Genomic DNA, 16,087 nt, shown 5'->3' with positions numbered 1-16,087 from the left:
TAGAAGGCATGCCATTAGACTTCTCCCCTAAAAAGAAGGTGGATGAGAGTCCCGCAATTAAGAGCTGCTCACCTGGGGGGTGGGAGTGTTTGGGGGGGGAGCCTTGGGTGGGAGCCCGGCCTCTTACAAAAGCGACCTAGACAAGTCTCTCTGGGCTCAATTGCTACATCCGTAAAATGGGGTAATAATTTCTGCTGTTCTGCTTTCCCTGTGGTGCTTGGTTCACAACACCTCAAAGGGGTAAAAGATGGAAAAGCTTCACAAGGGCAAAGCAAATAGGAAGGATGGTTAAGATCATTAATGAGATCTCTGGGCGCTGAGGGCAGGAATCTGCAGCTGGCTTCCGGTTTCCCCAACTGCAAACTCTCAGTCCCTGGCGGAGCGGGAAGCCTTTTACAAATCGGGATGTGGAAAAGAAAAATGCTCCTAATGGGCTTAGAACAGTGCCTGGCACTTAACAGGCGCTTAGTAAATATCTGCTGAATGAATCAATGACTGAGTCCACAGAGAACAACTTCTCCAGTCTCCCCGCTCAGATACCCCTCCAGCCCCAGAATGCTACGCTCACCGGGCGCCGAAGCCCTCCGCTCCCACCGTCTCAGGTCCAGGAGTTTGCGGAGCCGCAGCAACTCTAACCTGACCCAGCTGTACTCCTCTTACAGCCACTGGCCGCACGCCGAAGCCAAAGTGGAGGCCTAGCTAGGAAAAGAAGGTGTAGAATAGAAAATTTCGCGCCAAACGTCGTGGCCCCGCCCCCAGGCTGTCCCCACGTTCCGTCACCAGCCAGCCCTTCAGCCCCGCCCATCCAGGAGGGGATGCACGTCTTACGTCCGCCAACATGCAGCGGCCATCATTGATTGGGTCGGCGACGCCGCTCGCGGAAGGAAGTTCGTTTCCTTGCAGCATTTCCGGTGTGACGACGGTGGCCTGAGCTGTTTAGAGAGACTTCCTCCGCCCTTCTCCGACCCTCTCAGATTTTTTTTAACCTGGATGTGACGCATTAAAGGACCCGACGGAAATAGAACTGAAGGCGTTCTGAAATGGCGAACCGTACGGTAAAGGATGCGCATAGCATCCACGGCACCAATCCTCAGTATCTGGTGGAGAAGATCATTCGGACGCGAATCTATGAGTCTAAGTACTGGAAAGAGGAGTGCTTTGGACTGACGGGTGAGCGGCAGCGCGCGGACCCTCCTCCCCCGCCCTGTGGCCCAGTTCTCCTGACTGGGCCCCAGTGGGACTGGTCCCCAGTGGGACTGGTCCCCGGGCGTGAGACCGGAGGGGAATCTGTCAGTCGTTCAGAAAAATTTGAGCACCTAGTGCTAGTTTGTGCCTAGTTTTGTGTTGGGCTTTGGGGACACGGGAATTTGCTTATTTCGAAGGATGTCTGTGTTGGGGTTTTGGGTCTTTCCATGTTTAATAATTATCTGCTGAGTTCCCAAACTGTTAAGGTCAGGGACTCTGAAGTTCTGAAAGGAACTTTAACATACCTGAAACCCAATTCAGGGTCTTACTATCCCTAAATCTGGATCATTTGCAGTATTTCCACGTTCAGGTGGAATATCAGTTCTTCAGAGAAGGCCTCCAGGTAGTCTTTCAGTCTTTGAATTCCAGCTCCTCATTTTAGTAGCTGTGTTACCCCAGTGAACCATGTCTTCCTCTACTGTAAAACGAGTATAATGCCTACCCAAAGGGTTTCTCTGAGCATTAAATGCAATAATGTATTAAAAGTATTTGGTATCGTTACAGGTATATATTTTAAGAAGCACTCATTGGTTGTAATGGTGGTGCTAGTTGTTAGCACTGTTAACTACTCCTGTGCCGTTACTGTTGTTGCCACCACCACTACCCGTGTGCCCATGGACACATCATATTGTTTCTCCCTGAATCAACTGTTAAATTTTGGAGTCATAAATTTTGGGACCTTTTCTCATTACATAGTTCTCTCCTTGGGTGATCTCCATACTATAGTTACATCTTATATGTTGATGCCTTCAGATTTATCTCTCCAACCCAGATCTCTCTCTGAGATCTAAATCTCTAATTCCAAGACATGCCAACACAGTATGTCCAAAAGTGAATTCATGACCTTTTCCCTCCAATGCTAGATTATGTTCGCTTGTTGTATAATTGTATTGCATTCTGCATCTTATTTCAACTATTCATCACACTTTCAATTATTTTTTCAATTCTTTTGCCTTGCCAGACTGTAAACTCTGTAAGCGCAGTAATTTTGTCCTTCTTTATCCCTCTACCTACATCTCCGGTATTTAGCACCTAGCTATAGGTTTGACTCTCACTGTAGCCCTGAAACTTTGTATCTTTATTATTCACATTTGAACTGACAGCCTAAAAAGAAGTAAGGTAAAATGACTTGTCCTACTGGGGCGCCTGAGTGGCTCAGTCGCTAAGCGTCTGCCTTCGGCTCGGGTCATGATCCCAGGGTCCTGGGACTGAGCCCCGCATCGGGCTCCCTGCTCAGCAGAAAGCCTGCTTCTCCCTCTCCCACTCCCCCTGCTGGTGTTCCCTCTCTCGCTGTGTCTCTCTCTGTCCAATAAATAAATTAAATCTTAAAAAAAAAAAAATGACTTGCCCTAGAGTTCACACAGCTAGTGTTTGCTTTTGAAAACAATTGCAGAAGGTTATTATCCCCCATTCTATAGATGACATTTGCTCAAGATTATGTAGCTATTCAGTCGTTTGCTGTTATTCTTTTAACTCAGAATCTGGCTGTTTTTCTCCAAACATAATGGTGACAGGCACAGACTCTGAAGTCAGACTGCTTACGTGTAAATCCAGGCCCTGCTCCTCTCTGGCTGTGGACCCCGAGGAAGTCACTTAACCTTTCTTAGCCTTTGTTTTCCTTAGCTGAAAACAGCCTCAGTGCAGGAATGTTATAGCTAATTGTGCAGATTAAATGAGATAATATGACATGCTTAGCAGAGTACCTGGCAGGTAGTCATCTTTCAGTGTATATTGGCTGCTATTATAATTACTATTAATACATACTTGTTCTTCTAACATTAAACTGTTGATTAGTATTCAGGAGCACCAAACCTTGAACTAACTTATCTCCACTTCAAACTGGGAAAAGCTTGCCCCTAATATGCCTCTTTGTTTTTTGTTTTTTGTTTTTAGCTGAACTTGTAGTCGATAAAGCCATGGAGTTAAGGTTTGTGGGTGGTGTCTATGGTGGCAACATAAAGCCAACTCCCTTTCTGTGTTTGACCTTGAAGATGCTTCAGATTCAACCTGAGAAGGATATCATTGTAGAGTTTATCAAAAATGAAGATTTCAAGTGAGTGAAATTTTGACTAGCTAATATAAAACTTCAGTTTCAGTGGTCCAGAATTTGGCTTTGGTTAAGAGGAGTGAAAACAATGTATCTTGTTATTTTGTCTGTTCTGGTTGTATTGATCTCCTATACATTCTCAGTCCTGGTAACTACCCCTCTCTCCCAAAAAGCATTTCACAAATTCACTGAACATATATTAAGCAGAAGTGAGTGCCTAGCATGTTGGAAGCAGTGGATGCTCAAAGATGAAGAAAACTACATAATGTGGTAGATAAGTGGGAAAACTTTGATGTAGGTGTAGGTTCATGTCCAGACTCAGGTCCAGTCATGTCCAAACTTATTGTGAACGTGGAGGAGTTACTACATTTTTTGAGCTTTACTTTCTTTACTGTAAAAAGGAGACAATGATACCAATTCAAGATTGATATGAGGATTAAAGAAGATAGTGCTGTATATCTCACAACACAGTGCCTTTTGCGTGGTAAATACCCCCAAAATATCAGCTGCTCATATTATTGTATTATTCATTCTCAAGGAGTTCACAGAGACGTATAGGAGACAGACATAGTAGCTTATTATGTGCCACCCTCTAAGGGCTTTACATATAATAATTTATTTAACCCTCATAACACCCCTGCAAAATTATTATCCCTGTTACACAAGGGAGGAAACTTAGGTACAGATTAAGTAATTTCCTCAAGGTCAAACAGCTAGTAAGTGGCACAGCCGGCTTCAGTGTTCAAATTCTTTTCTACTCCATTCTGTTTGTCATATAAAGAAACTACTGAGTTTCAAATGCCAAGTGGGGAATTTGAGTGGGTAGTTGGACACAGGAGAAAAGAAAAAGGAATCTTACAAAACATTAACAGCTAGAAAATAGCTTTTATAAGGCACTTACTATGTGCTGTATGCTATGCTTAGCACTTCACACACATTCTCACCAAATAAACCAAGCCAGCAAATTAGGCACTACCAGCTCCATTTTACAGGGATTGAGAAAGCAAGTGACTTGTCTAATGTAACAAACAGTAAGTAATGGAATCAAAATTGTAACCCAGAGGACTTTTGACTTTTTTCCAGAACCAGCACTCTGCGCTGTCTAGCAACAATTTATATATTCACATCTATGTATATTATTTCTTGTATTGTTAGTAAACATATATGTTATTGTTAAATTCAGTATCTCATTTGATTCTTACACTAATCCTATGAAGTAAATAGGTTCTATCTTCATGTTATACATGATAGAATAGACTCTGAAAGTTGAGCAACATGTCCCAAGTTCCTGCAGCCAGTAAGTGGTAGAATGGGAACATGAACCCAGGTCTCCATATTTTATCCATCTTTCTACTGCCCCATGTTGCCTCTAAAATTGCATTTCTCTCATCTGTCAAAGAAGAGAAAGAACTTTTATATCTACTACTGTCATGAGAAAAGCCAGGTATGAAACCCAAGAACAAGAACTTTTTAGGATGGCCTATTGTTTCACTGTCCTCTTTCTGTCAGGTATGTCCGCATGTTGGGAGCACTTTACATGAGGCTGACAGGCACTGCCATTGATTGCTACAAGTACTTAGAGCCTCTCTACAATGACTATCGAAAAATCAAGAGCCAGAATCGAAATGGGGGTGAGTATGGCACCAAGTGTTTGGACCTTCCTCCCTGAACCGGTTTTTATTTCACCAATATCTCTGCCTTCACAATGGAACATACCTTATGAATACTCTTCATCCTTGTTCTTACTGTCTTCATTTCGGTTTCTCCACCTCCTGCATGGAGTTCTCCAGTAGACTCTGAACTTCCTGTTGGCCTTACCCAGTCTACCCGTGTCTGTCTACCTTTCCAGCTGCATCTTATGTCAATCCCAGCCTTGCATCATGTGCTCCCTCCACATGTGCTCCACCCCATATGATCTCCCTCCAGAATGACCTCTGAAAAAGCCTTCCCTAAGCTTTATAAAGTTAGTTTTCCATACGTTACATCACCATGGTTATTTTTAACGGCCTCTTCTCTAGCACTGTACTTCACACTGTACTATAGGTTAAATTGTACTCATACTTATGTAGGAATCCCACTGAAAAATAGTAAGTATATCCAAAGGGGGTGGCTCCATACATTTTACAAAGATATTTTTTGTGGTAGAGGGGGATTGCAGTCAAAACCTTTTTCTTCCTACTTAGTGTCGTAACAGAAGACTAGTAACATTTGCCTTTTACCTCTACATGTAACATTAAGCAGTAGAAGGTCAAGAATTTGGTATTTTACTGTAAACTTTATAAACTTATTAACTTGTTTATTGAATAAATACATAATTAAGTGCCAATGTCATGCCAGCTACTGTGCTATGTACTCGAAATAACATGGTGAACAAGGTGGACATGGTCATGGCCATCATGGAACTCCTTATTTATGTTTATATTATGTTAAACTAAGATGGGGTTTTTCAACCTATTGACAGTTTGATCCAGATGATTCTTTGTTGTGGGGAGCCGTCCAGCCCATTGTAGGATATTTAGCCATATCCCTGGCCTCTACCTAATAGATGCCAGTAGCAGCCCCACTAGTTGTGGGTGGCAAAGTTAACCCCTGTTGGAGAACCACTGAACTAAGGTAATGTTTACTATGAAAATTCTGAAAACCTATTGCTTCATTTACCTTATAAGATACATGCTCTATATTTAGGGGCGCCTGGGTGGCACAGCGGTTAAGCGTCCGCCTTCAGCTCAGGGCGTGATCCCGGCGTTACGGGATCGAGCCCCACGTCAGGCTCCTCCACTATGAGCCTGCTTCTTCCTCTCCCACTCCCCCTGCTTGTGTTCCCTCTCTCGCTGGCTGTCTCTATCTCTGTCAAATAAATAAATAAAATCTTTAAAAAAAAATAAAAAATAAACTTAATAAAAAAAAAAAGATACATGCTCTATATTTAGAAACATAGTGGATTCACATGAGAAACTGGACTTGAGTAATATGATCTGTTCAAGAACATCACCCCTGGGCACCTGGGTGGCTGAGTCGGTTAAGCATCTGCCTTTGGCTCAGGTTATGATCCCAGGGTCCTGGGATCGAGCCCTGCATCGGGCTCTCTGCTCAGCAGGGAGTTTGCTTCTCCCTCTCTCTTTACCCCCACCCCCGCTTGTTCTCTCTCTTACACACTCTCTCTCTCTCAAATAAAATCTGAAAAAAAAAAAACAGAAAAACAAAAAAACACCCCTATACAGTTCAGAACTGTTTGCGCTTGCTTTTGGGTTGTGTCTCCTGCTAACTGGGACAACCTCATGCATCACTTTATCCCCAGCTCCAAGAAGAGGCTTGGCATATAGATGGCCTCAGTAAAGGTGAGCTGAATGAATGAAGGTAAGTGATGATGACAAGGCTATGAATGGCTGTAGTTTGAGCCCTGATCTGTCAGTAATCCCTTCTCTGTAACTGCCACACCAAATGGCTTTACTAGTAAATGTGCAGGGAAGGGAGGCTGTAGAGGATTCATTCACACTTTCTATACCGAGTACTTTTTACATACAGATATTTTTCATGTAGAGTCTATACTTCTTTCTTATGGGCTATATAAATTTATTTCCAAGTTGCCTGAGCTGATGATTGTTCTTTCAGAGTTTGAACTGATGCATGTAGATGAGTTTATTGATGAACTGCTGCACAGTGAGAGAGTCTGTGATATCATTCTACCCCGGCTACAGGTAAGATATAAAAGGTCTCTTATCAGAGTTACCCTTCTCTCCCCAAGACAGGGAGACAGGCAGGTACACATACACAACAAAACACTGAAGCCCATGGATCTCAGGGGTCCTCTTATCTTAATAAGTAGTCTTCACATGTATGAAAAAGCAGATTGGGAGAGGAAGACAGATAAAGTATTTGAAGGGTAGGGCTTTAAAAGTGAGTAACACAGGAAGACTATCTTCTTTAAAATGTTATATGAAGGAAATTGTAGGATGTAAAACAGATAAAAGGTCAGGAGTAGTAGACTGAGATATTAACCCCTTAAATGTCACCTTTATAACTCTGCTCCTTTTCCTAGTGATAAATGATGATCCATGAAGCACCTTTCAGGAATGGGTTTTGCAGAGTATTATTTTAAAACTACTGTTGTAAGATACAAAGGGAAAACAGAACAGTAGGTTGCCTAAAGAGAAAGGGAATGATCTATAATGGAGAGATGACGGAGGAGAGAATTAGGAGATTAAATTTCTGTTGTTATAGCTGACTAGCTATGGAACCTGGTTTTATCTTCCTATCTATAAAATGGGGAAATTAGGCTACTTTAGTGGTCTTTAAACTACTCTGTGCGACTGTTTTAAGGCTGCTGAGAGGAGTAAGAGGAGACAGCCCCACGTATTCCAACCAGAGTAGTTCCTTTTTTCTCTAAATTACATATTGGGCTTGAGGATGAGATTTCATTTGAACAGAGGCTTTTTTGCTTTTAAATGGCTTTATTAAGGTATAATTGACATACATTAAACTACATATATTTAAAGTGTACAGTTTGTTAAGTTTTGCCTTATGTATACCCTTTGAAACCGTCCTTACAATCAAGAATAGTGAACATATCCATCACCCCAAAAGTTTCCTTTTTTCCTTTTGTGTAATCCCTTCCTTCCCTCCTCTCTCACCCCTAAGCAGCCATTGATATGCTGTCTGTCACAACAGATGTGTTTTGGAATTAATACATGTTTTTTTTTTCTTCCTTCACTCAGCATAGTAGTATATATTTCATGATAATTATTTCAAAGTAGGAAATAGAATAAATTGCAGATATCTGAATCTTAAAAAAAAAAGATACATGATAAATGGGTCAGATGAAGCATCAAATCAGCTGGGTAAAAAGTAGTTGGTAGATGAATGCTCACATTTAAATGCAATGAATCAACTCTTCCTCCACAGTGACCCAGTTAGAAGAATCTATAAAATAAAAATCCTGAAAATGAGTGTGGTATATCTTTCCTGTTCTGTATTGGCTACTGCAGACTGTGTAGTGAAGAGAATAAGATTTCAAAACTGAAGATCTGCTTTCAGGGCCCACCTTTCACACTTCATTGTGGTTATGGGTGCTCTCCTTTTTAGAAATACTGTAAGAAATGGATTATTTTGAAGTGCAATCAGTATGTAGCTAAGGGTTCGAAAGCCCATTCAGTTTTAAGCAAGCCTATTGATGTAAATAAAATAAGACGGTCTGCATAGAGCGTAGAAGACCATAAAACATGCCTCACTGAGACAGAAATTGAAATCTTACTGATGTATGTTTTATCAACAAGAAGTGTGGTCTGGTATGGGCCTCTGTGTGTTGTGGATGAAGTGACCCTTAAGACAACCTTTTATTCTGATTCTGTTCTTATTAAGGACCTCATCAGTTTAGCCTCTGATGTGCCCTGACATTAGCAAGGAGCTGCTCTGAAATGAATTCTAATTTCATCAAACACAAATATTATGAATTAATATATTGATTTTAGTCACTTCTGAGTCTGGTGAGCATTAGGAATTTGGGATGCTCTTGTCTGATGCAGTCCTAGATCCCAAACTGGTGATCCTGTAATTGGAGAGCCTTTTTCCAAGGAGCTCTTTAATGAGGGACAGACTTCACAGAGTAGCAGCTTTGTCTTATTTTCCCCTTTATAGAATTTTGTTAAGAGTGAGTAAGATCTAAGCTATATGTTACTATTTATTCCAGGGCTATCCAACGTTCTTTATGTTCTGGACACAAGAAAATTTTAAGGGATCTTATGGCCCAGCCAGTCCCATTTGGCATTTTTTAACTCATCTTTGCCTTTCAGGTCCTTAATCATGCATTAAGCCAGCTAAGCCACATTTCAAAAGAAAATGGAACCAGGAGATGGACTGTTTATATCCTGTACTTGGTTCAAAATGCATGACTGTACTAGACAGTTCCCTAAATCCCAGGTCAAGTGGAGCTGGTGCTACTCCTGACCAGGACCCGAGGCACTCTTCAGCCCCCAAACTGGGCTGGGCCTCAGTAGGTCTCTTGGAGTAGATTCTGCGCTGACCCTCTCTTGGAACTACCAGCCACCAGAGTTACAGCTGTGAATGTATTGGCCCTTGTATATGAAGCTCCATCTTTTATTCAGGGCTACACCTATACTATACTATTACTATACTATATTATACTATACTATACTATGCCTATACTATTTTAGTGATCTTAAGAGTAAAAGATCACAGAGAATAGAGCCAACAGAAAATGAAGTTGTTCCCTTCAACTTTGTATTTATCTACTTACAGGAGGGTGTAAGAGTATAGATTCCAAGAATGTTAAATTCCTTAGGAAAATCTTGAACTGTCTAGGATGTCCTTGAAATGAAATTGCCTCAGCTGTTGCTCACTAGTTTTCCTGTTAGTCCTAGAGGCCCAGTGTTGGGGTTTCAGGACGTAGAGAACAAGGCCTCCTGACTCTCATTATGCTTTCTATAGAAACGTTATGTGCTAGAGGAAGCTGAGCAGCTAGAGCCTCGGGTTAGCGCTCTAGAAGAGGACATGGATGACGTGGAGTCCAGTGAAGAGGAGGAAGAGGAGGATGAGAAGGTCAGGCACCTGGGAGCTTAACGGTTGAAGGAGGGATAATTATGGGGATGGGATGGGGGGAATTGTCCTTCCCTGTTTTGTTTTCAAACTTTAATTTTTAACTTTCTTTAACCAAAGAACCAATTTCTTTAAATATTGTGTAACCAGAGAATACAGTATTTATCATTTAGAGTATGGGCACTGGAGTTAAATAGACTTTGATTTGTATCTCAGCTCTCCATAATCTTGTGCAAATTAATGTCAGTCTTTTCCTTTGTAAAGCAAGGAGAGTGATACCTTTCTCTCAGGATTATCATGAGTATTAAATGAGATACATATAAAACCCTTCGCATAGTATTGGGACATTATAATTGACTCACAGTTCGTAGCTATTAAAATAAATACTTGGAACAAAAATAATACTGTTCATAGTTGAACCTATCCTAAGTAGGCAGCCTAGTTTAGGGGGAAAAAACCGTACTGCGTGGTTATGTTCTTTACTAGTTAAAATGCTGAAAAGCTGAAAGCAACTTAGCTATTATCAGGAAGCAGTCAGGTAAACTATCATCAACTCAACAGACTATTAGCTATTAAAACTGTTACGAAAAGTATATGATAATGTGGAAATGCTTATGGTTAGAAAAGAAGGATCTGAAACTATCTTATGTATCCAAAAAGGCTAGGGGGAAATGCAAGAAATGGTTTATGGATATTGAGTGTATATGGAAGTGTATCTCTGAGCCAGTAGGCTTCCTTTAAGGTGAGTGCAAAAGGAAGCATCATCTTAGTTCATGAATTTAAAGCCAAGCAAGGCTGAGGTGCTCTTCTGTGGTGAGTAAACCAAAAGTAGGCATTCTGTTTTTCCTTTTTTAATGGAAAATTTCAATCATTTACCAAAGAGAGAATGTGCCTCCATTTACGCATCGTCTAGCCTCCATAATATCAACTCGGCCATTTTATTTCTTTTAAATCTCTATACCAAATTGTCCCCACACCAGTTTTCTTGACACAGATCACAGCCGTCATATGTTTCATCCATATTTCAGAAAAGGCCTAACCATGATACCACTGTCACACCCACATCAACAGTAATTTCTTAATATCAGATATTCAGTATTGACACTAAAATTACACTGTATGTCAACTAACTAGAATTTAAATAAAACTTGAAACAAGGAAACAGTGTTCAGTATTCACATTTCCCCCCTTGTCCTGTATTTTTTAGTAGTTTGAATTAGCATTCAAACAGGGTCCATAAATCAAGTCATATTATTCTATACAGATTTTTACAATCTGTATTTTTCTGACGGTGTCCCTGTGAGGTCACTTAACATGTTTGTTTGTCCCCTGTATCTTATATAAACTAATTCTTAGATCTCGAGGCTCAGGTGGATTTGAGATTTTTGTAGGCTTTGGAGTAGAGTAATACAGTACTTCATAGGTACTGGTGTGTACTCCCCCCCGCCCCCAGGGTGAGCCAAGTCTGGCTTTTTGTCATATTAGGAGCCACTGTGCCTAGATGATCTCTGCCTAGACCCATTAGGGGTTGTAAAATGGTGATATTCTAATTCTTTGTTTTTTCATCATTTATTACTTATAACGCTGCTGTAAAGAGTAATCTCCTAAATTTCATAGGTACTGTTGATATAGAAAAGATAAATATTGGATTATTTATTTCTCTTTATCGGTTTTTAAAATAGTGATTCCATAGTATCTTCCCAATGTGATGAGCTTTTGTCCTTGGTAACATTGTAAATGCATGGATTTAAGCAAATTAGATGTGTGTTTTAAACTATCATAGTCCTTGTTGATACTGAAATTGTTCCCTCTTGGGCCAGTGGGGGGGGCCCCAACTTGATTTATGAGACTGATACAATCATGGTAGTCTCAGACTCCTTGCTTTCTGATAGGGTAATATGTTCAGGTCATGTTCTATAAGCTTCTGCCCCCAACCTGAAATTAGCCATTTTTCCAGGGAGCCCTTGGTTTCATTTACAGGGAAAATGGTATTTAGATACCACAGTCTGGGCACTATAAATGCTCACTGCTATGGTTTGGTCAGTTGGCAGACCTACAGGAAAATTTTAAGATTAAAGTACACCTTATACTTAATATTAGTGATCTTACGTCTGTATCTCTTTTCTTTCACATTGGAAATCTAGCTTCTTAAGATAGCTCTCACTCTGCTTACATAGTCCCAACACTGTAGTACCAACACTAGAACAATAGTGGGATTGCTGGAATCAGTTCAGCTTTATTTGGTAGTTCTTTTTGTCCTTAGGGTTATCTGTGTATTTATTGTGTTTAAAGTCACTTGAAGGTAGAATTTGGGACAGGATAAGGAGGGGAGTGTATATACTGTCCCTAAATGGTTCTCTGTAAGTCTGTGCTCATCGCTGACCTACTACCCATTTCTTTTTCAGTTGGAGAGAGTCCCATCACCTGATCACCGCCGGAGAAGCTACCGAGACTTGGACAAGCCCCGTCGTTCTCCCACATTGCGCTATAGAAGGAGTAGGAGCCGGTCTCCCAGAAGGTACGGCCCTAGTCTTTGGCCTCTTCATAGCATAGAAGTTTGGACTTCAGGGCAGGGAAGGAAAAAATTCAGATTGTGGAGAATGTTTGCCCAGTGTAGTAATTGCTATAAAAAAAACAACCCGCAAAACCTCCGTGGCAGCCAGTAACCGTTTATTTAGTTCCACAAGTCTGCAGTCAGTGATTTAAGCTGGGGCTTGGATAGGCAGTTTGAAGTTCATGCACCTGTTTTGTGGTCAGCTGTCTATTTGCTAGTATAGGATGGCTTTTAATGAGGATGACTGGGCAACTCATCTCTGTGTGCCTCATTCTAGGCTGGGTCAGGCATGTTCTCACAGCAGTGGCAAAAGTAAAGAGCAGACAAGCTCAATCATGCAAATTTCCTTCCAGTATCTGTTGGTATCACATCTGCAAATACCCTATTGGCCAAAGCAGGTCACATGACCAATCCCAGCCTTAGAGTGGGAGCTCACTAATAAAAAGTTATAGGACAAAGGTCATGGATAACAGAAATGGGTTAAGAATTGGGGGCAATCTTTGGAATCTATAACTGCAATGTACCTACTAAGGTTCTTCCTCTTTTCTTCTGTATAGGCGGAGTCGGTCTCCTAAGAGGAGGAGGTAGGCCTTCGGTTGATTTGTAATGAAAGATAGGGAGGCTTTGGGGAGGGAGGGGTGCTGTTGTGGTGAGTATAATGTCAGATAAAGGGATCTGACCAATCATTTCCACAGCCCCTCCCCTCGCCGAGAAAGGCATCGGAGCAAAAGCCCAAGACGTCACCGCAGCAGATCTCGAGACAGACGGCACAGATCCCGCTCCAAGTCCCCAGGTATAGCATTTGGGCCTTTTGCTGTTGGTGGTCTTAAAGAAATGTAGTAAGTGCTTAGCCTCCTCCAGTACAGGAGTGCCTGGCTGTATTACTGCTTAAAAGGAAATGAGAATATGAAAATTAAAAGTTCACATCTTCACTTTCTCTTGCAAGCTTTGCTGAAAGGAGGATGAGCTTCAGTTTTTTCATCTGAAATTATAGGAATAAGACCTAACATAGTGGTAAATACTCAATGTGATGTTTGTGAAATTAGCTATAACCCTCGAATGCATATGAAATGGCTTCAATTCTTACACTCCCCCATAAATACACAGTTCAGAGAGTTGCTACCAAGAGGTGTGTCTAGCATAAGCCAAAAAAATATTACACCAATTAAAGGGATTGGGGAAGTGAAAATGATGGTGGAGGAGTAGGTGGGTAGAATAACACTCATCCAGTGGCCTTTTCTTCCCCAGGTCATCACCGTAGTCACAGACACAGGAGCCACTCAAAATCTCCTGAAAGGTACGGATTGACTTTTAAGAATTTTTTCTTTATTCAGAAATTAAAGTCCCAATCACACAACTAAGTTAGACCTGAAATTTTGTTTTAATGGGGATATTTAGGAATTTTCCTTTATTACAGGACAAAATCCACCCATTGCCCTGAGAATTACTAGAATTATGTATCTGTTTTGTGTAATTTTGGTTTTTTCCTTACCGGATTGCAGCTTTGGATAATGGGCATGAACTCTGGTCTCAGGAGACCTGCGGTTAAGTCCCAACTTTCAACACTTAACAGTTGAGGGACATTGGACAAGTCACTTTGATTTGATAAACCTTAGTTAGGAATTACTGCTATATGCTCTACACCATCAGGTACACTCTTATCCTCTCAGAGATCATTTCCTCAGTGGTAAATTGGATAGTAATACCTCACTCACTGTTGCTCTGAGACATAACACCAAGCACATTTAATGAATGAATATTGGGTATCCTCTCTATCCTCATCAGTATCTGTATACCCCATCTTCCTCAGAGTTCTTGCCTAGCTCCTTGAACAGCTGTTAAATTTATTATGGTTCGTATGTGTTACCATTTCAGATCTAAGAAAAGCCACAAGAAGAGCCGGAGAGGGAATGAGTAATGGACTCAGTTTGGTTTTAGTCCAAATGGCCACCTGTGGATCCGAAGGCATCTATGTGGAAGGATTAAGACCTACTCCCCAGGCAGCTATGAGAATATTTTAGCTCTTTTTAACAAAGTTTCTCCACTTTCTTTTTTTCTTAAATGAAAGAGGTGCTGAGTTTTGTATCTCTCTGAGTCAGTCATACTCCACATTTGAGGGGATAGTGCTTCCCAAGGGCGCTTTGGATCCCTTTGTGCAACCAACATCGACTGTACTCAAATTTATAAGGGTAGAAAGGATTTGAGTGGGGGAGAGGATGAATGACAAGGATAGGATGTGGCTGCCTGTTGACCCTTTTGTTATTAAGTTTTATACACCCATTTTCCATTTTTCTGTAGTTTAGTTTTGTTTTGCTCCACGATGGGAACTGTTCTGAGAATCCTGAGATTTGTGCTGCTATTACACTCAAAAATCAAGTCAGTAAAACCTATTACCTCCGATGCTTTTTCCCCTCCCCCTGCAGGACCATATCGTAATAACAGCATGAAAACTGACGAGTTAGCGGCAGCTTTGTAAAGAAAAGGCAGCATTCAAATTTAAGACTTCTCTGGATCATTTCAGCCAGTTACATTGAACAGTTCAACAATGAAACTTAATACCTTTTATACAACATTCTTATACAATATTTCTTCTTCCTCAGGAGCCTTGAATTCTAGGTTATGGTGCTTAGCCTTTATCTTTTAAGCACTGACGTTATGCAAGTGTAGTCATTAGCAGTAGGGCAACAAGACTGAAAAGAGGAGGAAAGGATCTAATACCACCTGGGGTTTTGACCTAAATTGCTAGAAAACAGTGCCATTCATTCACAAAGCTACAAAATACAACAGGAAGAAGCCAGGCTTTAGAGGGGCATGTGGTCAAAGCTGTGTTGGTAGTAAAAAGTGATACATTCACAATTTATCCTAAAGTGTAATTAGAGGCTGCTGTGGTATAACAAGATAAAGCCCAGGTTGTTAGAAATAGGACCTGGAGTTGAGCATAGTGATCTAACCCTGAATTTACAACATTTAGAGAATTATGGAAGATGTAGAATTAAATGGGATTGCCCAGGAAGTGTTTATGTAAGAAAAGCCAACAGCAGAATCATTGGCAACACTCAACACTGGTGAGAGGAAGCAGTGCAATCAACCAACTGAAAACGGAAATGAACCATTTATAAAGGCAGGAGAATTAGGAGATAGTAAGGCAAAGAAGCTAAGGGTCTGAGGATTCAGAAGCAAAATAAGAAATGCGAAGTGTCCATGGGCACTGATAATCAAGAGGGTGTTGGGATCTTTGCTAGAACAGTTCAGTCTACCAGTACTTACCTTTCTTTCTTGAAAAAGGGAAAAGTGAAAAAGAGTGGGGGAGGGAGAGCGATTTGACTTCCTACAGCTCTGGACCCAGCAAGAATTATGAAGACCAACTGCCTCACAGGATCCAGTTTCTTGGGAAGCTATATCTGGTCATACAATAAACATTCTTTTGCTTGCTATTGAACTGAAGGACTTTTGCAGCATATTAAAGCATTTGGGGATATTTGAGATTTCACATTCTTCAATGATTCCTCTCCTGATAATACTTGAGCTAATAAAAGTTGACCATAGGAGCTGTTGTTACACATTATACAACTATATATAGGACTGCCTTTAAGAATTAAATATAAGCACCTCTATTTACATCTGTTATTGAGTCCTAGCCATTATTTCTTCACCAAAGTGATCTAGAGGGAAAGAAATGCCTTCTGGCT

The 16,087-nt window shown here is 40.9% G+C and overlaps 2 protein-coding genes across 3 annotated transcripts in view; one reads left to right on the top strand and one right to left on the bottom strand.

Annotated features, from left to right (window-relative positions):
* The window catches only part of ORC1 (origin recognition complex subunit 1), a 37,802-nt gene extending 36,885 nt beyond the window's left edge, over positions 1 to 917 (bottom strand). The window contains exons 1-2 of one of the 2 annotated variants that reach the window (XM_008699201.2): positions 829 to 917; positions 569 to 695 (exon numbers count right to left, since the gene is read on the bottom strand). The gene's annotated coding sequence lies outside the window, so the exon portion shown is untranslated. Of the gene's footprint in view, positions 1 to 568 lie in introns of both variants that reach the window. The other variant, XM_008699200.2, reaches the window with a different exon arrangement.
* An 81-nt stretch (positions 918 to 998) lies between these two features.
* PRPF38A (pre-mRNA processing factor 38A) lies at positions 999 to 16,016 on the top strand. Its single transcript, XM_008699199.2, has 10 exons — positions 999 to 1,170; positions 3,139 to 3,298; positions 4,802 to 4,923; positions 6,905 to 6,990; positions 9,737 to 9,847; positions 12,250 to 12,362; positions 12,956 to 12,982; positions 13,094 to 13,191; positions 13,647 to 13,695; positions 14,274 to 16,016. The coding sequence occupies exons 1-10, from the start codon at positions 1,041 to 1,043 to the stop codon at positions 14,314 to 14,316; spliced, it is 939 nt and encodes a 312-aa protein (XP_008697421.1). The 5' UTR covers positions 999 to 1,040; the 3' UTR covers positions 14,317 to 16,016.
* The last annotated feature ends 71 nt before the right edge of the window (positions 16,017 to 16,087 follow it).

The sequence above is a fragment of the Ursus maritimus genome, unplaced genomic scaffold, assembly GCF_017311325.1.
Source record: "Ursus maritimus isolate PB19 unplaced genomic scaffold, ASM1731132v1 scaffold_12, whole genome shotgun sequence".
NCBI classification, from domain to species: Eukaryota; Metazoa; Chordata; class Mammalia; order Carnivora; family Ursidae; genus Ursus; species Ursus maritimus.
Note: the sequence above shows the minus strand (reverse complement) of the source record. Positions and strands in the feature narration are given on the sequence as shown.